Source organism: Diadema setosum, chromosome 3, assembly GCF_964275005.1.
Source record: "Diadema setosum chromosome 3, eeDiaSeto1, whole genome shotgun sequence".
Classification (NCBI taxonomy): domain Eukaryota; kingdom Metazoa; phylum Echinodermata; class Echinoidea; order Diadematoida; family Diadematidae; genus Diadema; species Diadema setosum.
The window spans coordinates 43,909,847-43,935,637 of NC_092687.1; the positions used below are offsets into that span (position 1 = coordinate 43,909,847).

General features: G+C 36.9%; 1 protein-coding gene across 1 annotated transcript; it reads left to right on the top strand.

Annotated features, from left to right (window-relative positions):
* The first annotated feature begins 5,581 nt into the window (after positions 1 to 5,581).
* LOC140226410 (dual specificity protein phosphatase 3-like) lies at positions 5,582 to 17,312 on the top strand. The gene is made up of 5 exons (XM_072306885.1): positions 5,582 to 5,700; positions 7,680 to 7,845; positions 8,792 to 8,903; positions 15,319 to 15,433; positions 17,089 to 17,312. The coding sequence occupies exons 2-5, from the start codon at positions 7,715 to 7,717 to the stop codon at positions 17,277 to 17,279; spliced, it is 549 nt and encodes a 182-aa protein (XP_072162986.1). The 5' UTR covers positions 5,582 to 5,700; positions 7,680 to 7,714; the 3' UTR covers positions 17,280 to 17,312.
* Positions 17,313 to 25,791: the final 8,479 nt, after the last annotated feature.

The following is a 25,791-nucleotide window of genomic DNA, read 5'->3' on the forward strand; positions in this document are numbered from 1 at the left end:
AAAAAATTAGAGCTTCTTCTATCAATATCTGTTATTTTTCTGTATCAAAACTCTATATTTCTGTCTAACCTTTTCCAATAAGGTAGTGCACTTGTTTTGCTATAAAAGTTGTGTGAAGATGTACATAGCTGCAGTCAATCCTGAGCTCACTTGATTTTGACTTTCGCTGATCCCATGTGGGTGCCATTATAGTGTACAACAAAAGAACCCAGCCCGCGCTCTATTTACACTATTTACATCTCATGGCTAATCGATCATTTGCATTGTTCCCAAGATGAAGACTAGAGTGCTTGCTTTCGTGGCCTAAATTCATGTTTCTTTGTATTATAGTGCCAAGAAAATTTGTTTGATAAAAAGATAGGAGTTTATCCTATCACCATAATTTTTATTTTTTTCTGTTGGAAAAATGCGTGTATCACAGTGTTATCTACTTTTTTTCTGATATAGTTTCCGCTTGTTTGGCTATAAAACTCATATGAACATGTACATATCGATTAAAGCTGAGCCCAGTACAATGTAGATTTCCTTTTCTCATACCTCTTTTTCACTGGTATTTTCTTTCTGCTTCTCTTTCTTGTGCCATGAGCATCTATTCATGATGGATACCGGCGCTTTACAAGTGTTCATATTATCATTATTATTATTATTATTATTATTATTATTATTATTATTATTATTATTATTATTATTATTATTATTATTATTATTATTATTATTATTTCTCTGTTTGCTGACCTCAGTCATCCCATTCAGGTACCTGGTTTTGTGTAGAACAAAAGAGTCTGTGAGCCCATCAGCGCACGCTCTATTCATACCTCACGCCCGATCGATATTTTCATTGTTTGATGGCACATGTAGTTGACCGTAGAAAGGGTATACACGTACCGCTTGACTACCAACCTGTCTGCTCTCTGTCGACGGGCGAAAAGAATCTTGTTTGGGGGCATTTGAGGCATTCAGAGAATTGCGGAAGGAATGGGTTCAATCATAAGTACAGTCTGTAGTACTGAAATAATTTTTAAGACGTACATAATGTAGTAGTATTTGATATTCTGAGAGTGGTGTATGACAAATTTCCTTGTCGTTAATGGAACACTGTATTGCTACAGCTATTGTGTAACAATGCACTGGAAGTATTTTGCTGCTGTTGCTCTTACTTTCATTTATGAAAGATGGAAGATAATTGTCATGAAGCTACATTTGTAGGTAACAGTCTCTGATAACTTTTCGTATTTGTTGTCTCTGATTTTGTGACGACAATAGGTCTATTACTAGCAGTTTGTCAATAGAAATCAAGTTTTTGTTTTATGAAGACATAATGTAGTCAATGACCAGTGGCGGATCCATGGGGGGGGGGGGGGGGGGGTGCGCGCTCCCTCTTTACTTTTTTGTCAAAAAAATAAAAAATAAAAGGAACAAAATAAAATGAAAGCCGGAAGTACCACCAAAAGTATTCTTTGCACCCCCCCCCCCTTTACGAAATTCCTGGATCTGCCCCTGATGACTGTGTATCAAAGAGCAAAGGATAAAAAACCAAGTAGCATTGGGATTTGTGAGGGCCCCATTCATTTGCTGACTATTGGGGTGCTTTCAAAAAAGAACAGATAGTACCAGTCAGTGAATACATGCTCCAAAGCGTACGCTCATCGGTATTCAATGGTCTGCTCCACTCAAGATTCTATGGCTATGTGTGGTCTTATATCAGAGAGTTTTTTCCCAGTAAGTACTAGAGTGCGGAGTATGAATACGCCTTGTACTATTGTTTTGTGAGCGCACGGGAAGCACTGGATGACAACGAGGCTGTAGGCTCACCCCTCGTGCTAACACGCTAGCAAACGAGCAAACGAGGAGCAGCCAAATCTAGAAGTGCGTAGTCGCATAAAAGTTCAAAAGCTCAAAATACGCGCTGTAAAAATGTTACTTCACTATGCAAAAAGTCTGCCATTAATAAGTGGGTACCATAATGGCAGCCCCCATGAAATCTCAGACACCATTATATAGTTTGCCCTCTAGTGGTTGAGAGGAGAAAAATCTCTATACTCGGGTTCATGTCACATGACCAACACCTACAAGTCATTCAGCTCACGAGTCATGCTGCCCATGAGTTATACAGGTCACGAGTCATACAGCCCATGAGTTCGACACTCGGCTAACAAGGCCCACGAGACTGACACCCACATTAAGCCCTGTGTTGTATCTACTGAACTCGTGAGCTGTTTTTACCTAGTGTCGAACTCATGGGCTGTATGACTCATGGACCTGTTATCAGTGTTGAACTCGTGGGCTGTGATGTCTCATTGGTGTCAATTTTTTTTTTTTTTAAAGTGGGATGACCCCATATACTCGGGCAGGTGTCTATGGGAAAAGCGTGTCATAGCAAAATCAGTCCGTCCTCAACGGGTTATCAAAGCAGATAAAGGTTATCCGTACTTGATAGATGAAGCAATCATACCCAACTAAATGTAACAATAGTCCAGGGATCAAGTTCTGTGCATGGCTGCAACAGTTTTGTCCCTATCAACAATTTGCTGTATGCTCATTGCATAGTCCTTTTGAACGGGCTTTCAAGTGTTGGTCACATGGGGTGGTATTCTGAAAATCTTCCTAAGTTTCTTCCTAAGTTTCTTCCTAAGTCAGAAACTTAGGAAGTGCCTAGGAAAGACAGAATTGGTATTCTGAAAGTTCTCCCTAGGCACTTCTTAATGCAAATTAGGCCATCCTTCTCCCGCCCACGTCCTTTCTTATTAGCCAATATGAAATGCCGTCTCATAAGGAACTTACCAATGACAATCGCATATTATTATGACGTAGGGTCAAATACACGTGTGTGCGGCACATCCCCTTTCTCATGCTCATTTCGCGCATCAAAGTACATGTGCGCACAGTTACTGACAAGTGCGCCTATCACGATGCTTGCAGTTTGCTATTCTTAACAACGTACTTAGGACAGGGGTGGAGCTTTTCTAAATATTTTCATAAAATTCTTTCCTAAGTGCATTCGAGAATACCAACTTCTTCCTATAAAGTCAGAAATTTGCATACTCCGGCCCCTTTCAAGTTTCTTCCTAAGTCTAGGAAAAAACTTATGAACAGAATTAGGAAGAAACTTAGGAATATTTTCAGAATACCACTTAGGAAAAAATCCTGACTTAGGAAGAAATTTCTTCCTAGGAAGGATTTCAGAATATCACCCATGGTTGCTTGCTAACAAATATTAATTTTTTTTTTTTCTCCATAGCAGCCATATGAAAAAATGCAAATCATTTCTGATCTACTCGTATGAATTCAAGCTGTGGTGCAATTACAATTATCATGTCTTCGTTTGATTTTGGCGATATTGGTGAAGTGAACATGTTCATAAGTTGTGGATGAAACTACTTTAATATATTGAATTTATATTTTTGGTACAAATTCAAATATCTTTTTAAATCTTTGCATGTTCAATCTTTTGTAGCTGTTCCATGGAGTATGAATTTCGCTACGACTCTCAAGCCATGTAATATTCCATGTTAGCAATGTGTCAGTTTGCTAATATTGTGCAATTATGGAAATTCAAACATACCAGAATATTATTTCCCTTGAAAATTTTATAATGAGGTATAAAATCACATATTCCTCTTGATTGCATTTCAGTACTTACAAGTCCAGTTTGCATCATATTGCTATGTTTTCCAAGCATCAGTTGTGATTTTTGGATGTCAAAAACAAACCTTTTTTTTTAAAACTAATTTATACATGAAACTAAAAGAAAAAAAAAAGAAGAAAATAATGTAAATCAGTCTTTTGCATTATTGTGATTCCCTTCGTGGCAAATGAATTGTTCTTTCAAGATTTGAATGTCTTTATGAAATTGTACAAACATGATGGTTAACATATTTTTGCACGTTTTTATGTTTGTACGTTTTGTGATGCAAAGTTCACATTTCATTCCTCTGCATGAAAAGACGCACAAAAACTTTGTTTTTATTCTAGAGATGGACATTACAAAATTGTACATACTTATTTCATATGTATGCAATATGCTGCTTGCACAAACTTGGTGTAGTAAATATTATCATGTGTATACACTATTTTGATATATATGTTTGCATTAAACATGACTTACAAGTATACACAAAGTGGAAAAATTATCTATTGTGTCTCATGTTTCTATTACAGTTCTGTGTTAAAAAGATTAAAGAGAATTGATGCATTGTGTGAGGAAAGTAGTTTTACTCTCTGACAATAAAACAGCTTTTATTTTTTATCTTTTAGGCAGAATTGAAAGACATATCATCTGTATGTTTGTACATGTCTTGATTATGAAGGAATAATTTTTAAAAGCTTTTATAAGATTGAAAAAAAAGTTATGTTTTTATTGCATTTCGAGTAATGAACAAGACCATCATTGACAAAACAAAACAAAACAGAACAAAGAACAAATCTTATTAATTTCAAAACCTTGCAACGGATTGTCCAGTTTTCCTCAACTCTTCACCGACATGTTCTACTGATCTTGCTGCATTCACTCAATCCATAACTACACATTATATTTGGCTTTATTCTCCAAAGATACTTAAGTTAGTGTGTGTGTGTGTGTGTGTGTGTGTGTGTGTGTGTCTGTGTGTGTCTGTGTCTGTGTGTGTGTGTCTGTGTGTGTCTGTGTGTGTGTGTGTGTGTGTGTGTGTGTTTAAGTTACCATATTTCGAGCAGAGTCAAAGAATCAATGGTCCAGCAAATGCTGTGATCCCTATTGTTAAAAAAAAAAAAAATAATACTTTTCCCCCACTGGGATATTTATTATTTTACATCAAACATATATATTCATCTAAATACATGATACATCATAATGTTTCAAACAAAGTACTTTGAAAAAAAAAAAACAGGCAATGAAATATTGTGACTCAGACCATCATATCATACATATCAAGAGAACAGGTGACTATTAAAACAGACAACATTTTTTTTTTTTTCTGAAGCACTTGAAGCTTGTGATTATTTCTTGCAATAAATTTTCCTTATCATAATATTCCCTTATGTTTTCTTTACATGAATTAAAACAAGGAATTATTCCTTTTGTATTACAAGCATAAATGTTATATCTCACAAGCATACAAGATAATTATGATAGAGAAGAGAGAGAGAAAAAAACCCAACATGAATTGCAATTATAAGTTTTAGGCAGCTTGTCCTTTTTCCACATTATGATTGTCTTTTCCATTTTGCAATAGTGTTGAATGTCTTACACATTTGAACGGATATTTGGCATTTTCCCTCGCTTTTTATTGATGTAATCATACCAAATTAGATTTCAGTTTTGGAAGATGAGAGCTGAGACCAGAAGTGAAGAAGAGAATAGTGGTAACGATAAAAGATATTATTGTGGCTTATGTTATCATTATATATTACTGATTGCTATTGCTGTTATTATTAACATTACTATCAATGTTATAAGATTTATCACCATCGTTTTTCGTTATACAGTATTGCAGTTATTCGCTGCGATATGTTATTCATTTTCACTCAGTTGCACGTGCCACCTGTGAATCGTAGTGCAGGACACGCCCACCCTGGAAACGGAATAAGCCACTCCCATTTGTAGGAGACTGGATTGTGTGATCGAATCAAGTGACGCTTTGAAATAAGGGCTCGCAGACCAAGGCAAGGAAGAGCTGTGTTCTCATAAACTCGCGCTTGTTAGATCCTTTTACTTTGGTGTTGGTAAGTGTTTATTTGACGTTCATGATTCATAATTGCAGTATATCATCAACTTTTTCTCTCTTTGTACGAGCGAATAACAGTAGGTCCACGCAATGTGGTGTCCTTCATAGTCCGATACATGCTCGTTGATGTTTGTAAATTGTATCTTTTTTTTTTTTCTTTTTTTTTTCAGTTGCGGACTGCGGCGTTAGTATTTCCGCTGTCAATAATGGCAATGAATAGAAAAAAAAAAAATGTTATTTCATGGCAGACTGTTTTGTGTTGCAAGCAGTGACGAAAGTGGCATTCTATTCCATTATGATGTGGTGGTCCTGCATCCTGATCCCTGAGTTTCTTTTGTGAACAGTTCATGTCACACACTGCCTTATAACCTGGTTGGGGCGCTCCTTAAAGTAGTCACTGCCGTGCCCAAGCAAAATTTCTGAAAAGTTGTGTTAGGTCTAGATCTAATGTAAAGTCGCTTAAGATTTATTCTAGAAGTAATGGAAGTCGAGCTCGAGATGCTTGATGATAGAATTTCTACTGTTTTTTTGGACCTCTCTTGTCAGTCTTGATACTATCTGTAACTTGTAAGATATTTTGATGAGACTCAAACCAAAGACTAGCTAGAATATTCTTGGAAATGGGAGCTATCGTCTTGTCTATTGAATACACAAATAGCCACAGGCCTGAGCTGAGAGGTTTTGGTTGAAACTACATGTACCGGTATATGCATGAGGTGACTTCAATATTCCTATTTTCTGAGAGGCACATTCTCTCAGAAAGTATAGTACTATATTGTACATTGAAGTCACTGAAGACTTGTCTTGTAGTTTAACCAGAACCTTGAACAATGGCCTAGGTTCATATCCCTCCCAATGAATTTTAAGAGTAACAGCGAAGTAAAGAGGGTGGTTGACCGATCTCAAAGTTATTTTTTTCCACGCACAAATGTACACATAAAAGTGAATGCATGGCGTTGACTGTGCGATACTCTTATCTACCATCTTCTCTTGAAAGAAGTGTAGATACCGAGCGTTTGGTGGAAAACTGTACTGTGATGTGATGTTGTCCTATGCACTACGTACTTGTGACATGAGTGCAGCGCGTGTATTTAGCAAACATTGCCATGGCAGTAGAATATCTATATTTTATATTGTGCTATTTTCCTTGGGAAAATAGTTAGAAACTGATTTACATAAAGGAACTATACTTTGTAACTTTCAATGCTTGACCAATCAATGAACCAGAAATGCATGTAAGTTGTGAGGAATATAATTCCAGATATGTGGATCCTCAGTCGGTGGGTTGTAGAAAGGGGGGGGGGGGTGATAATTGCCCCTTGATGTTACAAGTTTTCTTTAACTTGCTATAAGAATGGTAGGAATCAGCTCAGGCCCGAAAATAGTAGACCTATCAACCACATATCAAACGAAAAGGAAGTTGGGATACTGTTTAAATAAGATCTTAACATTAAAAACATTGACAATCTAGTTTAATATTTTATTTTATTTATTTTCTTTTTTTTTTTTTGTGGTGTTCAGTTCAGTAGTTGAGTGTCTAGTGTAAAATGTACAAATTCATACATTACAGATGTACATGTCCTGCCTTGGGAAATTCAAATTTTATATTTACAAGTCACTTATTATCATAACATCCATATCATGCACCAATCATTCAGTCAGTTCATTCAATCTGTTAACTTTTTCTTGTTAGCTGGTGCTCAGCATAATTGTTAGAATGCTTTATAGCAAAAATTCCTATCAGATCACTTTCAGATGAATCATTGTTCTTGGACTTATGATTCTAACAATGTGCAGAATTTCTCACATACCTTCCTTCAATACCCAGAACTTCTCGACTATCAATTAGTGATTTTACATAGTTCTAAAATGTTTATTTGTCCTGTGTATATGCATGTATATAGCTTTTTTTTCTGAGTGTGTGTTTGTTTTTTGTTTGTTTGTTTTTTTATTTGTTTTTGTATCTTTTGACTGCAGAGATAAGACTCACTACTTGCCTCATTTGTGTTGCCATGGCAGCTGACTCCGATCCCTGCACTGTAGAGGAGCTCGACAGGATTTTGTGGTCCTCTGAAGATGGGCTGCTTCGGGTCCTGAGGAACGACTGTGATGAAGTCTTCCCCAATGTTTACGTCGGAGATGAGTGAGTACAATTGAATAAAGACAGTTTAGAACACCCTCCACTTTGCAAGAGACTCCAACTCTCACACTTTAAGATGATATTTGCAAAAGCTTCCTCTTGACTAGGATCTCCCACTTGATTTTGAATTTTTCCTGCTCTAGGTGTAAGTTTCTCACTTCATCAAAGATGTACTATTGATCTTGCTTAAATTTTAGCTTTCTCCTGGCAAACTACATTTGTATGTTGTTCAATGTTCACAGAAAAGGCTAAGATACTGTAGAACCAGAAATATTCACGCCATGAAACTTTCACCAATTTGAGCAGACAGCCTTTTTCAGTGCATGAAACTTATTTCCAGTGGTAGTTAATACAGTACATTGTGCAGGAAAAAAAGATGTGACTACGTTTGTTTACTCTTTCTTTGACAAAATTTGGCTCCTCACAGAATTGGCAATTGAAGTTTCAAGCACCCCAAATTTCTGATTTTACAAAACACTTTCTGTTAGAATCAGAACACATAAAACCTTTGGAGCTTTTACAATCCTTACACAGAACTGGACCCTGCCACAAGGCCAAGGGACATAACCCTTAGACTAGTTGGTGATGTACACACATAATATTGTTTGCGTGCTCATGTGATCTGAATCTGTACTAGCCTGTTGTTATGCCTGAGATAGTACTACATCATGGGCCACACAGTTTGCTAGACTGACAATAGTTGCTACTGGTACTATTGTTGTGCACGGTCCAGTGCTGACTTGCATTTTTTTTTTTTTTTTTGGGGGGGATAATTCTTGCATGTTGTTGTTACTGCACATTTTTACTTTCGCCGTTCAAAAGCAATTCACTAAGTTCAAGAAAACAAAATCACCATGAAAGTTTTAGCTCATATAATACAATGTACATTCTATCTCTGTCATGTTCATTATAATCATTGACAGTTTCTAACTATATCCTCCTTCTATAGGAGCATTGCCAGGAACAAGGACAAACTGGTCAAGCTTGGTATCACCCACGTCTTGAACTGTGGGCAGGGGAGTGCAGCCTTCCACGTCAACACAGATGAAAGTTATTATGAGGTTTGTGATTGCATGCCGTCAATCCCTCGTTTGAGGCGAGACCCCACTTCCACAAAGCTGATGGGGTGCTATACCTCGCTAAAGATTTTTCGTTTGGGAGTTGGGAGTCGAAGTATTTGTCCATTGCAAATTAACTTTCTGCTCAGGCGTGACAAACCTGGAGGCCAAGCCAGGGTTTAATGACTCCAGCTGCTGTCGTATTACGTAAGAGCATGATAAGGATATCTGCCTGTGGCAGACCATTCAAAGTGAACTCAATTTTCTCTATCCTTTCTAAAGTTTTCAATTTTATATTCTATTGAGAAATTCTATGGTCATCCATTTTACATTTCGAACGAAAAAAAATTGACCCGTAAATAACGAAAATACAGGAATAAGAAGGAGCTACATAGCCCATGCCAAAACCAAAACAATCTCCTCCTCTCGCCCCCCCCCCTCCCCCCCCGCTGTGGCGATGACTGATGCTTAGATTAGGCCAGGGTCAAGAAACAGGTGTTTTATATCTTTGGTTTTTAAGTCATTGATTGCCAAGATATACACTGGCATTATTTACGGGGGTGTAGCCTCTTCAAACGAGAGATTTGCGTCATGGGTCCAAAGTTATTATGAAGTTTGTGATTGGTCCAAAGTTATTATGAGGTTTGTGATTGGTCCAAAGTTATTATGAGGCATGTGATTGGTCCAAAGTTATTATGGGGTTTGTGATTGGTCCAAAGTTATTAACATTGGAGGTATGTGATTGGTCCAGAGTTATTACGAGGTATGTGATTGGTCCAAAGTTACTGAGGGGACATGAGCATAAGACTGGCAATGCATGCTATTGGTCTGTAGATGCACAACTAAAGTTATGAAGTAATTACTAAATTAGTGGTTTTAGGTTACAGATTGTGAACAATTACTCAAAATGTAATGGATCCTAGCCACATTTATTTTGAAGATTTGTATTGGCTTTAGGTTCGTCAACAGAATACAGTGTATAAGGAGTATAGGACTTGAAAAGACGCTCTAGGGCAATTCCGTATGGGAAGGGCAAAAACAGCAAAATTCAAAGTTAAGTAAATGCTCAAAAATTGAAGTTTCCTGTACAGACGGATTGTTGTATTTACGGAAACAAAAAACCCTTTTCCAATTACTTTCCTCGTTTTTGTTGTACACACTTTTAAAGTTGGAAAACTATTTATTATATTTATCTTAAATTTCACAATATCAAATGAAAATTCAAAATGACACAACTTAAATATCTCTCTGCTTTATCCATACTTCCACATCTTTCTTCCTATGCTTCAACAATCACATTTAATGAAGCATTCAGTCACTCTCATTATGATATCTATTTGAGAAATTTTCAAAATCTACTGACAAATTGACGTAATTCCGTTACCATAAAATTGAAAAAAGTTTTCTCCTGAACAAACTAATCACTGATTTTTTCTCCCCTTGTAAATTTTTTCACTACATGTGACTCCCTGAAAACTCACAAAACATTTTGTGAAATATCTCCTTTAGTTCTTCTGTAATTGCGGTAACGGAATTACATGGTAACGGAATTACACGCACATCTAATATGGAAGAGAATGACATAACCTACTTTCGTGCCAATATGTATGTGAACTGTTCATGAAATAGCTTCAGGGCATTATCCTTGAGCTTAACAGTGTTAGTGATTGGCAGTAAAGCAGTGAAAGTTGAAATATGGTATGATACACTGACATGACTCAGCATAGCTGGATGCCTCTAACAGTGAGTCCTGACATCAGGGTACATGCTGAACAAGACTTGTTGTCCTGAAAGTCTCCTCCCTTCTTTTACCTTTTCTCATATGTACAAGAACTACATGGAGACTGTGCTAACTGATAACTTTATAAGGTTTGCTACATATACTCATTCTCAAATGTTAAAAATCATACTAAATTCTGAGATATCAATGTATATTTACTTGTTAAAAAGTCTCATGGTTTCATACAAAATCTATTATATAGTAAGTATAGTGATGAGGGACTATTGAATGGGTGTGATGCAGCATAAATTAAACAAAGGTTAGAAAGATCAAGAGGAAGGACATAAAATTTCTTTAAAAGGAAAAAAAGAGCACTGCTACTGACAGAGAGAAATAAACAGGATAATTTTTGTGAGGAAAGATCAAGAATTCAAGAGAAGGATCATACACAATGTGATAGGAGTCATTATTTGACACGGGATGCCCACAGAATGTGACGCCTTTGATCTTTCTGTATGCTAAAGGCTTTATTATCACCACGTCGATAGTCTGACCTCAAGTCCTTTATCTTTAATGGTAAGTGTATGACTATGACCTTCTTTCATCTGTTTCTTAGATCTTTCCTCCACAGAGACATGTATTTTGATTTTCATGCCCATTTGATACAGAGCATCTGCTACCCTTTGAAATGTGTTCTTTAATCCTTTCTTTTTAAAATGAATAAAGACAAAAACACCATTTGTAATGAACATTTACCCAGTCAGTAATTGTGATACAGCTCTAAAATAAAATATTTAGGCCTATACTTTCCCATCCTAAGAAGATTTTAAACATTAAAGTCAATGGGCTTCTGCTTCTACCTTTACTCTTCATGTTACCATTTGCTGTACAATCCAGTTTCCTTTCATACAAGTGTCATTACAGTGTATTTTATCATTTGCTTTCAGGCAGTCAAAATACAACTTACTGCAAAAGAGAAGATGCACATTTCTTCTGAGTAAATATATGGCAACACTCAGGATGAGAAAATAGACAAAGTCAAAGAAGAAAGACAGAGACAGGAAATTTGTAGGAAATTTATAGGCCAAGACATGATTACAGTCAATGATTAAATCACTGTCGTGTTTCTGAAGACGTCATTTTGAAAGTTTGTGTGGTCAGAAGTAAATACTAACATAATTCACAGGTTGATTAATCTGACTCTAACCATGTAACACAGTGAGCTGCAGATGGATAAAAGAGGCCCTCTTACCTTTCTATGAATTAACAGAATTTGATGGACTCACTCTAATGGTTCAAAAAGTTGTAGTTTGTTAACGTTATTTTGCTGTATTCTATTTCATTTTAGTTTAGTTCATTTTATTCTGGTGGGCTTAAGTAGGACTTACACTGTAAGGGAATTATCAAATCATGCACTACATTATATACCAGGGGGCAACTTCAGCTATTAGTAAAATGTCACAAATTTTATAGTGATTAATATAAGCTACAACATACAAATAATAATGATTGAGCACTGGTACAGTACCATAATCATATAAGAAAATTTTCTTTTCAATATGATTGAATTGTAATTTCTTATATTTGTCATTGAACCACAACTGCATCTTTTCACTTAACAAATTAAAAGTTTCAAGCATCCTCTGTGTTCATCCTTAATATTAAACATTGTGTTCAATGATGGGGCTGCACACTGAGCTCTTGCACTGTAAATTGGCACTTTATGATTTACATTTAAATTCAGTGTCAATCCGGACAGTTTTTATTATTTTCTTGTACATGTGCCCATAATATTTATGTACAATACTTGTAAGTAATTCACACATATTATCAATTATTGGCATATTTAGAAAGAAGAAAACAGAGAAATCTGTCTTGCATGATATCAACAAAAGAAATACAAGAAAATTTGAGTATTGTTGACTGGATTTATAGAATTGTACTTGTGTAGGGCTATTCTAGCGCAATTCCGTTACCATGTGTCTTAGATGTCATTTACTTGCAGAGAGTGAAATTCTTAACTTGAAAGTAGACAAATTTTGATGGATGTGGTACTTACAAGTTACGAGATCTTGACTGACATAGTTACAACTTCAAATCACGTTCGTTAGCATGAAAATTTTATGTTTTTTTGACAATAAAAACTCATTTGGCACCTATACACTTGTAGCAGTTCAAGGTCAAAGGCTAGAGAGTACTTATTTAGTGGTTATATTATAGCTAAAGGCATAAACAATCTTTATCAAGACATTTCAGAATACAGGAGTACCAAGAATGTGTATTTTTTCTAGTGTATTTCAGAAGACGTAATTCCGTTACCATTTGTGTAATTCCGTTACCACTGACTTTACAGGGAAAAAGCCTGCTGCTGGAAAAATGTGATGAAATATTTGAAAAACAATACAACTAAATTGAAGTTGACACAATCAAAGATGAAATCAGACAACAACCTACAGTATAGTGTATGTGTTATAGATTTCAGAGAAACAACTCCCAAAGTCAGAGTTGAAGTTGTGACTCAATTTTCTGGTAATTCCGTTACCATCGCACATAGACCTCCTTTGTAACCAACCAAGAGACAACATTTAACAAATTTGTATTTGGGGTGACAGTGTGAGTACCTCTGCATCTTTTAAATGTGTCAAGAGAAGGCAAAGTAATCAATCCAGTATACAGGGTGAAAGAATATGAGCCAAAATTCTCTGATTTGTAATTCCGTTACCGCGGAATTGCCCTCTACTTAAGCAGTTATTGGACTTATGTGAGGTTGACTGGTTGTAAGCAAGGTGCACTGTTTACTGCTAAGGTGATTTGGAATATCTGAAAATGTTTTAATGTAGATGATTGTGCATTTGGGTGAGATCTACCAAACTTTGTAAATATCTTGTGCAGCTTCTGTACATTTGTTACTGAAAAGGAGTAAAAACATCATAAATGGTTGAGACAAACTGATATTGCTATATTAAAATCACATTCCCTATAGACACCTGTCCTAGTATACTCCGGAATAGTCTTCAGCTGGTTAAATGTATCTGACCAGGCATTTAGCTTTCGAACCTGACAAGCTCTTTCATTAGCATATTAACCAATCCATCCAAACCTGATCTAATTGTAAAGTTAGCAAGCCCCCTTGGGTATAGCAATGTTCCTCAGTTCAACAGGAAAACAATGGTGGCACATTTAAGATTAAGGTTACAATCTCTATCCATTGATGAACATGTTCCAGACATCTGTGCCTATTTGTAAAGAAAGTATTTTATTCCACATACTAAGAATGATGCAATAGGATTGGTCCAGAGCTGATCACGTGATGAAGCGTAGTTTTGCCCATCACATCACCTAAGAAGAAAAATTTGTTACCCTCTATGTTGATAGTCCCTTTTGTTTTGCTGATCTCCACACAGTCCACACAGTCCTAACGCAAGATGAGTAAGCGCGAAATAAAAGTGCTTGCACTGTGGACCATCATGTGACCTAGGTCACTTGATAGTACACAGTGCAACGCACTTTCACTTCGGTGCCGCGCGGTGCAAATTCATTGTTTTGTCATCTACACGCGCACACATAGCCTAAGCCCTAAGGATACCTTAAGACAGCTAAAACGGTTTCAGATGTGGAATAAAATGGGAATTTCTAGGACCCTAGATGTGGAATATAAAGCAAATAATCAACTTTCCTCGGCAATCTGAATGTGTACGCTATCTTTCCTCAGCTGCGCTTCGGAAAGATAGCTACATCCAGATCGCCTCGGAAGTGATAGTTTGTCCCATCACCTTCACCAACGTTGATTATTTGCTTTTTATCAATGGATGTCCCAATCAGTGAACAAAGCAGAGTTTATGTGTTGTTTTTAAATGTGAATGGTGATGTTAATAACAAAGAGAGGTTTGCGGTAACACCAACTGTATGTAACCATGAAAGGACTGTTTTTTGGTGAAAGTCCCTAGATAGAGGAGAGTGAGGAAGTAAAGTGACTAGGGAGTGTGTAAGTTGTATAACAACAGCCCTTTCAGAGACTACATACAGAGTGTCACCGCGAAACTCGTCCTCATAGCACAGGGTTTAAACCGTTCCTGATGGGAACCTGGTACATCAGGTTTCCAAAATGTACGCAGAGTGCCTGCATTCGTGGCCTAAAGTCATGTTTATTTGTGCAGTTTTGGCCAGTAAAATGACTTTGATCAAAAGATTACAGTTTCTGAAATATCAATATCTGTTGTCTTTCTGGATGAAAATTGCATGTATTGCAGTATTATTTACCTGTTTTCCAATGAAATATGCACTTGATTTGCTATGAAACTCATATGAAGACGTACATAGCAATCAAGGCTGAGCTGAGTAGATGCTCACATATGGTGACCCCATTCAGGTGCTTCTTTTGTGTATGACAAAAGAGTCTGTGAGCCCATCAATGCACGCTCTATTCATACCTCGCACCCTATCAACATATTTCCATTGATGGCACATGAAGTTGACTGTGGAAAGGGGATATACAAATGTGTACCACTTGACTGCTTTCGCACAGGTGGATTACCAACCTGTTTGTTCTCTGTCGACCTGCAAAAAGAATCTCATTTGGAGGCATTGAAAGCTGTCAGAGAATTGTGGGAGGAACAACCACAATGTGTTCACAGCTGTGGTCTCCTCAGAAGATGGGCACTGAAATTCTGAATTCATGGCTTTGGTTATTCATTTCAGGATGTGAAGATCAAATTTTGTGGCCTGAAGGTCGCAGACATCGAAGGTGCCAATCTCAAGGAACATTTTGGCACCGCTGTGAGATTCATCGATGAAGCACTTGATGAAGGGAACGGTAAGAACATCCTTTTATCTTACCTCAAAGATAGCCACCCTTGCCCTGTGGGAGAAATATACATGTGGGGGAAAAAAATAACAGTCAAGGTTGGATATAGCAAGATGCCTGATATAATAATAGAAATATACTAGGCCTGAGGGGTTTTGATTGAAACTACAGCCTGTACATGCATGAGGTGGCTTCTGGAGTACTATTTACTGAGGGGCGCAGCACAAAGAAAATAGTAGCATTGAAGTCACTGAAGGCACATGGTTTTTTTAATAATAACCAGAACCTTCAACAATGGCCTGGGGCCTGTTGCATAAAAGTGACTATTATGGTAATTTTGCCATCCAATGGGAACTACCATGGCGACAATACTCAACAGCAAATCAAAATCAAGAATCCCATAGAAGTTACCATTGGATGGCAAAGTTGTCATAATTGTAACTTTTATGCAACGGGCCTCATAGTAGTCTAGTATATTGTTTTGTATCCCTCCCAATGAATTTTTAGAGTACCAGCAAAGTAAAGTGGATGGTTGACAGATCCGAGGTTACTTCTCTTTCCATGCCCAAAATTATACATATGTAAAATGTTCACATTGCTACCCTTTATTGTCTTTTTGTGAAACATAGCTATGGCCTGCATGGTAACGTGCAGCTGTCTCATGCACTACATGCTTGTAACAAGAGTGGTGTGCATGTGCTTTCAATAACAAATGTCGCAGTGGCAGTGTGATATAGTCTTTATTACTTTTTCCTTAAAGGGAAATAGTTGGACTAGGATTTTCATGGTGGAAATATATATCTGTGACTCTCAATGCTCTCGACCAATCAGAGGACAAGAAATAATTTGTGAGGGATATAATGAGATGATTATTGCAGGTTCCATGCAGTCCCGAAATGATGAGATACCCAGAATAATAGAAAGAAATTCTGTGATCACAAGCAGCTTCGTTTTAACTAGGTTTCCCTGCACCTGTCCTACCAGGAGAAACATGAATATAACCTAGGGAACCACATAAGGAGGATCTAAAAAAGGTCATGACAACTACTTTGTTCTATCTGGTTTCTAACTATGTCAGGATACAAAAACAAAGTAATATAAAAAGTTGGACATTCAAAAAACACTTGAACATATAAAGAAGATTTTGTTTTATCTCTCCTCTTGATAAGAGGTTCCGAGTGTGTACGTACCAACATCCATTCTGCTATAATGAGCTTTACATTGATCTGTGAAGAAGCAATAACTGTGCATTCTTTTGAATGATTAAGGAAAAGGTTAAATCTAGGAATGATAATCCTTTTGCCAAACAATCAAACAATTTGTGTGAATTTACTCCTCAATGACATATCTACTCATACTTTTTTTTTTTTTGCATAAAGGGAAAAAAAGGAAATAGTGGCAAAGTAAGAAATAGCTATTAGTATCGACAAACCACACCTCAATAAGAATGGGAGTTACCAAATAAAGAAATTGACCAAAAAGTCTTTAAATTGCACACAAACCAAAAATGTAATGATACATCATAATTATTATTATATATTTATTCATCTTCCATAGGTTAACCCTTTTGTCATATGAAAAAAAAAAAATCCCTCAAACAGTGATGTCTAGATACCAATGACTTTTTGATTGTTTGATTTATTCTTTGATCATTTGGTCATCAGGAAAAATCTTGGTCCACTGCGTTGCTGGCTACAGTCGTTCTGCTACCGTGGCGATGGCTTACCTCATGATGAGGCGGGGGATGCGGGCACGCGATGCGGTCCGCGCGGTGAAAGAGAAACGGCACGTGGGACCAAACGACGGATTTCTACTGCAGCTTTGCCAACTCGACGAGGAACTACGCCAGAAATAGCACTTGCCTTGTGTGCTACGACTAGTCTACTCCTCAGCGATATTTTATCCCGTTCCTTACGGGAACCTGGTTTACCAGGTTCCCATGGGAGCAACTGATATACGGGAACCTGGTTTACCAGGTTCCCAAAATGAAGACAAGGGTGCCTGCTTCAGTGACCTAAATCCATGTTTCTTTGTGTTAAAATGCTCAGAAAAGTGGGTTTGATAAAAAGATCAGAGTTTATTCTATCAGGATTTGTTCTCCTGCTGTTTAAAAAAGGGGGTTTTACAGTATTATGTACCTTTTCGTGATTTAGTGTTTTGCTTGTTTTGCTGTAAACTTGTACGAACATGTATATAATGATCAAGGCTGAGATCAGTTAGAAATGCGGGTTCGCTGACCCCAGTCACCTCATTCAGGTACCTGGTTTTGCGTAGAACAAAAGATTCTGAGAGCTCATCAACGCACGCTCTATTCATACCTCGCACCCGATCGATATTTCCATTGTTCACGGGCACAGGGGGACATAATGAACCGCTTGACTGCCTTCAAACAGCTGTATTACCAACCTGTGTGCCTCTCTGTCGACGGGCGAAAAGAATCTCGTTTCGGGGCATTAAAGGCACTCAGAGAATTGCGGAAGGAACTGGTTAATAGAGTGCTCTTATTGGCTGGATTTATGAAACTGACAGCTGTCAGTCTGTATGAATGATGTCATATGCTGACCATGGGCATCTCCATGGAACAGGCAGACGCAGGGTTCCCAGCCCATCAGGGAAAAGTCAGGGAATTTGATGAAAATGCCTCAAATCAGGGAAAGTCAGGGAATTTTGATCGGCCCAAAAATCGAAAGTAGTTAGTGAGACTCTGTCTGCAGAAGGTGAGAAAGGGATGGTTGTAAGGGGCGAAGGGAGGCCATTACATGCCTGTGTAATAGTACTAATTAGTTTTATATTACAGTGCTTTATACTGCAAATAGTTCACTACAACAACCTAGAAAACATGTGAAACTGGAAATGAGTTGAAATAATTATCATGGAATTTTGAGACTTCATCAGGAAAACATCAGGGAAAAATCAGGGAATTTTGTTTTCGTGAAATGCTGGGAACCCTGATTTCACGTAACAAGACGTAGATTGTGTAACATGATGGCCTCGATCCCACAATCACCATCCTAAAATTTTGTGTGTGCATTTCATAGTAGAATCATCACATATCATGTGATATCAGGGTCATTGACCTCAGCATCAGATGGGGTGCACAAAAAAGCTCAATGTCCATTTCATACCTCAGATCACATCATTCATACAAAATGAAAAGCTCACCAGGAATAGATCCAGAAAATCTACGCAATGCTCAAAGGACGCCCCAGTCTACCTTTTATAATGTACCGTATGTCCCCCCCCCCCCCAAAAAAAAAAAAAAAAAAAAAAAATACAATGGTACCCTCCGCTACAATAACTTTAAAAATCGTTACCGTATTCAATCCAAACACAATTTCAGGGCATAAAACTAATAACTCATAGCCTACATCTTACAGAAAACCCCGTTCAATTTGCTTCAGTGGTCAAAGAGAAATAAGGATTTTTGTAGAGCATGTCAGGAATCCCTTCCCTCCAAGTTCTGTCTATTGTGTTTACACATTAATATGCAGTTCCAAGAGCATCTGAGTGCTAAACATGGAAGAATCAGACTCATGACATGATTTACAACAATCCACATTTCCTTGTGACTGCTTAACCAAATTGACTGGGGTTTTCTGCAAAATATAGCTACGATGTTATATTTTAAGACCCTGAAGTAGGAATAGATGGTTTAATCATATTGGTTGCTATCTATGCAAAAATCTGATTGTATTTTTTTTTTTTGGGGGGGGGGGGAACGTACGTACTGTACTTTATAAAATGCATGTGTAATGAAATCTTGATATAGATACCTCAACTGCTTGTTTGTTGAAACGTGTAGAAACACAAGGAGGACTTTAACGTTTGATAGAAAATGGATTTACGTAAATTTAAGTTTGATGGAATTTTAGTGTGAAGAGCGGCTTGGCAACAGTCAATTTTCTTTATTGTGCCAGGTACTTTATCAAATCAAAATGTCTATTAAAAGTCATTGAGAAATAAGGGAATATTTCACATGGGACCTAAAAAAAGAAAAGAAAGACAGTTTGTCATAATTATATTCCATGCTTAATATCTGTCAGATCTGTCTAGACTGAGATCTGAAATTTTCACATCAGCTTTGGAGGTCTCTGGAGCAGTTTCAGCTATTAGTCACTGTCCTTTAAGACAGTAGTATTGTCCAAGCAACTTGGCCACAGGAAGGAGAATGTTGTGTGTAGGGCTTTCATGTGTCTCAAGCAATAATTTATGCTATGACTTTGACTGACTAATGATACTGCTTCCAAACATATGACAATCATCATTGCCAAACATAAAATGTGTGGTTTTTTATGCCTCCGCCACGAAGTGGTGCCGGAGGCATTATGTTTTCGGGTTGTCCGTCCGTCCGTCCGTCCGTCCGTCCGTCCGTCCGTCCGTCCGTCCGTCCGTCCGTCCTTCCGTCCGTCCGTCCGTCCGTCCGTCCTTCCGTCCGTCCGTAATGAATTTTGTGGACAAGGTAGCTATCAAAACCTGTTGAGGTATCCTAATGAAACTTGGCATGTATGTGTATTAGGGGGTGAAGTTGTGCCTATCAACTTTTGGGTGCACATGCTCAAGGTCAAAGGTCAAAAGGTCAAGGTCAAATACATAAAATTTCACTATTTCCACCATATCTATTGAATGCCTGAAGATATTTTCTTGAAACTTAGTGTATACATGTATTACCCAATTAAGATTCTCTGGTGAAAGTTTGCGTCATGAGGTCAAAGTTCAAAGGTCAAAAGGTCAGGGTCAAATACATGAAATTTCACTATTTTTGCCATATCTATTGAATGCCTGAAGATATTTTCTTGAAACTTAGTGTATACATGTATTACCCAATTAAGATTCTCTGGTGAAAGTTTGGGTCATGAGGTCAAAGGTCAAAGGTCAAAAGGTCAAGTAAAAATATCAAAACTTCTTTTTTTTCTCCGTGCCTTGGAAAATTGTTCAAGGTATCTTCATGGAACATAGTATACATGTACTGACTGGAAGTGATTATCTAGAGAATGTAGGGTTCATAGAGTCAAAGGTCAGGGGTCAAAGGTCAAGTGCAACACTTCAAAATTTACTATTTCCCTCATATTTATGCAATGCCAGCAGGGTTATTATTTTTTTACATTTGATGTATGCATGTGTAACCTAATAGAAATTCTCTGGAAAGTTTTTTTTTTCTTCTTTTTTTTGCCTCAAAGGTCAAAAAGTCAAAGATCAAGTGAAAGTGCTGAACTAACTTTTTCCTCCATATCTCGAAGTGGCTCAAGTTATCTTGAAACTTAGTACATATTATGCCTGTTCTACCTGAAAGTGATTATCTTATGAATTTTAGGGTCAAGGGCCAGATGAAAATGGTAACAATTTACTATTCAATTCAGAAATTGCACTTTTTCTCCACACCTGTACCTTGAAAATTACTCAATGCCTAAATGTTTGAATGGGTCAAAGTCAAGTTAAAGTCCTTAAATCCCTAGATACATGCTCTCCTATTCATCCAATTAAACCTAGGTCAAGGAAGGTGAACATTCAACACATTTGCGACAAACTTGTCATTTCAATATTTTGCCAATTTTGTGAAAATGTAATCACACATTGTCCACATGTACTATCATCTAGACCTATTGGGAAAATCATGCATTATGGCGGAGGCATACCAGTCGCCAAAGCGACATTTCTAGTTTTTTTTGTGTGTGACTGCACTATCCCCTGCAGAGAAGTCGTTGATTCTTTGTGGGACATTGCATCTTGCCAACTGTGAATATTTTGCTCAAACGCACAACTACACGCACAAATCGAAGTGGCACACAAAAGGTGTTTAACACAGTTGCACACAGAGTTTAACACTGTTTTGAACAGTGGCCACATATTTTGTCCCAAAAGGTGATATTTTGCTTTGCACAGCAGCCCCTGACGGTGGGTTCAGCCTTAGTGGCATGCTAATTACATATAGTTTTCTAGTCTCCCTGCCTTCGTAGTATTCTTCGTGACTTTGTGTTTTGTGCACTACTTGGGTTATGTGCACATATCATTATGGACATGCTACCACTAATGACACTTCTTTTATTTTGATTCATACCATTTTCAAAATAGAATCTATCATTGACTTGACAAAGCCCTTAGGGCGAAAATTTGCTAAAACATCGTCTTTCACACAGTTTTGGATTGTATTGTTGATGTTTGTTAGTCTTCTGTGCAAATCTTACATCTCATTCCTCTCTTCTTGAACTACAGCTGTCTGCATGAAATCATGCACAAAACTTATATATTTTTATTCTCATGGTTGACATTACAGAATTGTATGTTTTATTTCTCAAGTATGTATGCAATATGCTATGTGCACAAATATCTAGTTATTAATATCATCAAGTGAATTATTTTGATACGTATTTTTGCATCAATGTGACTTATAAGTAAATGGAAACTGGAAAAATGATTGAATGTGTCACACATTTTTCATCACAGTTCTGTCTTAAAAGGATGAAAGAGAAGTGGTATATGAAAGATGAAAGTATATTGTTGTTTTCTTAAAAGTTTATTTTAGAGCCCAGAATTGAAATACATGTACATATGAAGAGTTTGTTTGCAAAAACCGATAAGTCCATATTTGTCAAATGGAGATACATGTATTTGCAATTAAAGGTCAAGAAAAATAAAGAGAATAATAAGAAAATTTTTGCTTCTTTTGACCATAACTTCAAAAATATACCTTTATATGTAGCGACCAATATATCATTTAAAAGGTATTATTTTGTACTTTATGACAGAGACCGTACTTCAAAATCTTCAAAAATGGACTTATCGGTTTTTGCAAACAAACTCTTCATATATATGTGTATCAAACATGTCTATACTGGCTTTATTTTGGTAGTGAAGGAAATATTCTAAAGGCATGTGCAGATTGTACAAAAGTTAGGTTTTTGCCATGTTGTGAGTGATGAACCAGACCATCAATGACCCTCCCCCCTCCGTGCATCAAAATACAGTAAAGTAAAACAGAAACACACCTAGTATCATCTACTTGGACTCAATTGACATGAACATTTGAGTTCCATTCCCCTTTAGAAGCTGAAAAGCCTCTTCCTTCATACAGCTTACATTTAATTAATGGTTGATATTGGTGTTTGAAGAACTGGAGTTATTCACTGTCAAACCTACTAAAGTGTTTGGGTTGAAAGAGAACTGCCCAAGGTGTAAGAAACTGCTCATCTGAAAAACTAAAATGGACTTTTATCATATTTCTAACATATGTGACCGTGCACCTCAAACGAACATAAAGTCGCACACACTGATTTTGCGTGAGGACTGAAAATAAGTGAAATGGGTCAACCTAGCCGAACTTGACTTTTTCATATTTTCTGAAAGAGCGGGTCTTCTTTTACATTATGCTAAAATTTGGTATTGTGGCAACCCAGAAATGAGCATCCCAAACAGTGAATATGATAAATTTAGTAAGTTTACCCCCCCCCCTACAAAATTTGTTTGAAAACATTTGATAACAATAATGCACATCAGTCAGAGGTATAAATAGGGAAATTTACCCTCACAAGTCTATTTCACCCACCCCTGAAAACAGAGTGGAATTTACCCAGTCTCTTCAAATTCTAAGAAGACTGACTCCATCCCGATGGATGTGGTTTTGAGCTCCACACATTCATTCCCGCATTCATTGTGACTGGACGTCATTCTTCCTTTCTTTCAGGTAAGAAATCTGTATTTTATTCCTGTTCAATTATTCTACACCATTCCTTTTATTTTGGGTAAATTCTGTGATATTTAGTGTTTTGAAGTTGAAGTGCAGAGTTCCTCCTTCAGGAAAAGAGGAATTTAGATCACAAATGGTGTTCACAGTGAAGTTATTGAATAGATATTCATTATTGTTTAATACCGGATATGACTGCTTGATTATGATGTGCTAGTGATTATATGAATATGACTGCTTGTATGATTATTATTTTTCTGTAGTGATTTAATCGCTTTCATTATGAAAAATGTATAATTACTACTTAAGCTGATTTAGTTTCGGATTAAGTACTACCAGTGTGAGTATGAACAAGTCATAGGCTGTGCAATCCAGTGTAGAAGGATGAGTAGAGCAGTCAGTGTAAACACTCTGCTGGGTGGTGCGTCCGCACCAGAGTCCACTGACCTTAATATTGATACGGCTCTCTTGGGATTGAGTGTAAAGTGACTGATGTATATGTTATTCTGACTGAAAGCCTGAATGCCTTAACAAGTGTAGTAATTGTAATTACGTGGATACTTGGTATGATGCTTGTGGAGTAGTTGTATAGCATTGTACAGGATAGAAACAGTGACGGATGATAATAGAGTACATTTATTTGTAGATACATGTAGAATAGAGATAGAGACGGAGGGTCTGTGTGAACACAGTCTGGATGAGTCACAGCAACCTCCGCACCTTATCGGCCAGAGCGCTGACCACTAGCTCTCTGGACGGTGTGTTTATAGTTGGGGTCAGTGTCTCTCTCACTTTCCCAGCCTCTCAGTTCCTCACTTTTTGGCCAGTTCGTAACTATGGTATAAACAAACTGAAAAGAACCAGTAGTCAGGGATCGTCCCCAAAGTTTGGTTTTCAGAGCGATTGTCGTAAAAATTTTTGAAATACTTTCGCTTTTGCCTGACGGCAGGGATCATCTCAAATGTTGTTAAAGTTTATGTTGTAAAAGATTTTACAGAAGCGTTTGGTTTTATATCAGAGGAATAAAATACAGAAACGAGCAGGAAAGAGAGAGAAAACCTGGCTTTTAGAGAAATAAAGGGAAACTAAAGAAGTCAGATTTGTTTTGCAGTGTATTAAGATTACCGGTTTTCCTTCTTGCTTTTAAAACAATTCTTGCCAAAGAAATGAATGCATCCCAGGTTTAGGTTTATTCAATCATTTGCGTTTCAATTCATCGATACAAACAGAGATTAATCAAATGATATGTAGTTGCGTTTATTTGATTAAATCATTAATATTTTAAATGACTGGTTAAGGTAAAGCTAGATTGCTTTATTAAAGGAGAATCTTACAGTTAATTATGCTTATATACAGGAATATTAAGATTGAGTGTTATGAGTAAGAGCTATAATTAACCTTTGATTTTAGAGACTCTTTGAAGTATAAATCAAGCATCATATTGAGCAAGGTAAATTATCAATTACACTGATGAAGAATTAGACATTCATATCAGCAAATTGCATGTGTCATTCACATTGTGTTGATGAGAAGAAATGTTTGATAATTATTTTGAGTGCGGTTTATATGATTATTATTGAGACTCGGTATGATTTATACCAGAATAAAGAGACACACTTTCATCCCTGCATCCATTGTGACTAGACGTGGCATTTTTCCCTTCCTTCAGTACACAGTTTTTAAACACCCCTTGCCGCATCGGGACGGGTGTAACAGTATCATAAAACGGGCAGGAAAGTGTGTCTTTTTAGCAGTTTATCTCGAACATTTTTTGTAGAAAAGTGTGATTAGGTGTGTCTTTAGAATCCCTTTTTAATTTCTGAAAAACCTTGTCCACACTCTTCACTTTCAACTCTAATAGTTTTTGAAAGGATAGTGCTACTGCTTTGAAAGTTGGCATTAATTATGGACAGAATACGTTAATGAGGCATGCTTCGTTTTCAGTTTAATCTGATAATCCCTTCATTTTTGTTACTCTGGTGGTTTACTTCCTGTTTTTTGTCCCATTCATCGCACAGCCAGCACGGTTTGGTAAAGATTAAGCGCTTGAATAGACACTGTACTTCAAAGCCTCTTTTCTCAGTTCACACTTTTCTAGCCCGACCAGACGCTGTCGCGACGTACCATGTACAGCGACTGGGCTGTGTATAGTTAACACTTTTCCTGAGTTTGTGCTTTCTTTCCAATATTTAGATAAGTTAGGAGAGTCCATTTGATTTGAGTTATACATCATTTTAAAGCTTAAAGTCTGCTCTTTCAGAATATGGTCTTAACTAAAAAATCATGTCTGGCGACTTTTTGTTTGTATTGAGGTGCAGGGTCGCATTTGTCCAATATTATTTCACTACTACTACTTTTACTACCAAGGTACTACTTCTGCTACTACTACCACTACTACTGCTGCTACTACTACTACCACAGCTAGGCCTACTACTGCTACTAATGATTGTAATAATGATGATATTGATATTAATGATAGTAATACCAATCATTCATATAGCCTATGGAGTCCAATAAAGCATTAATCAACATATCTGAACACAATCAATTATGCCAGAATCATATGTACTTTTTAAAAGTATTTTTCCCATTAAGTAGATGTCAAAGATGAGAGGAGTTCTTTTGTCTCACTGAAAAAAAAAACAGTTAAACAAAACAGTATTTTCTTTTTGGACTCATGGTATTATGA

Bases quoted from the DNA above. Each gene is read 5' to 3' on its own strand.
- LOC140226410 (XM_072306885.1), top strand. From the start codon at position 7,715: ATGGCAGCTGACTCCGATCCCTGCACTGTAGAGGAGCTCGACAGGATT. The intron at 7,846-8,791 runs GTGAGTACAATT...CTCCTTCTATAG, and splicing joins AATGTTTACGTCGGAGATGA to GAGCATTGCCAGGAACAAGG. The intron at 8,904-15,318 runs GTTTGTGATTGC...TATTCATTTCAG, and splicing joins CAGATGAAAGTTATTATGAG to GATGTGAAGATCAAATTTTG.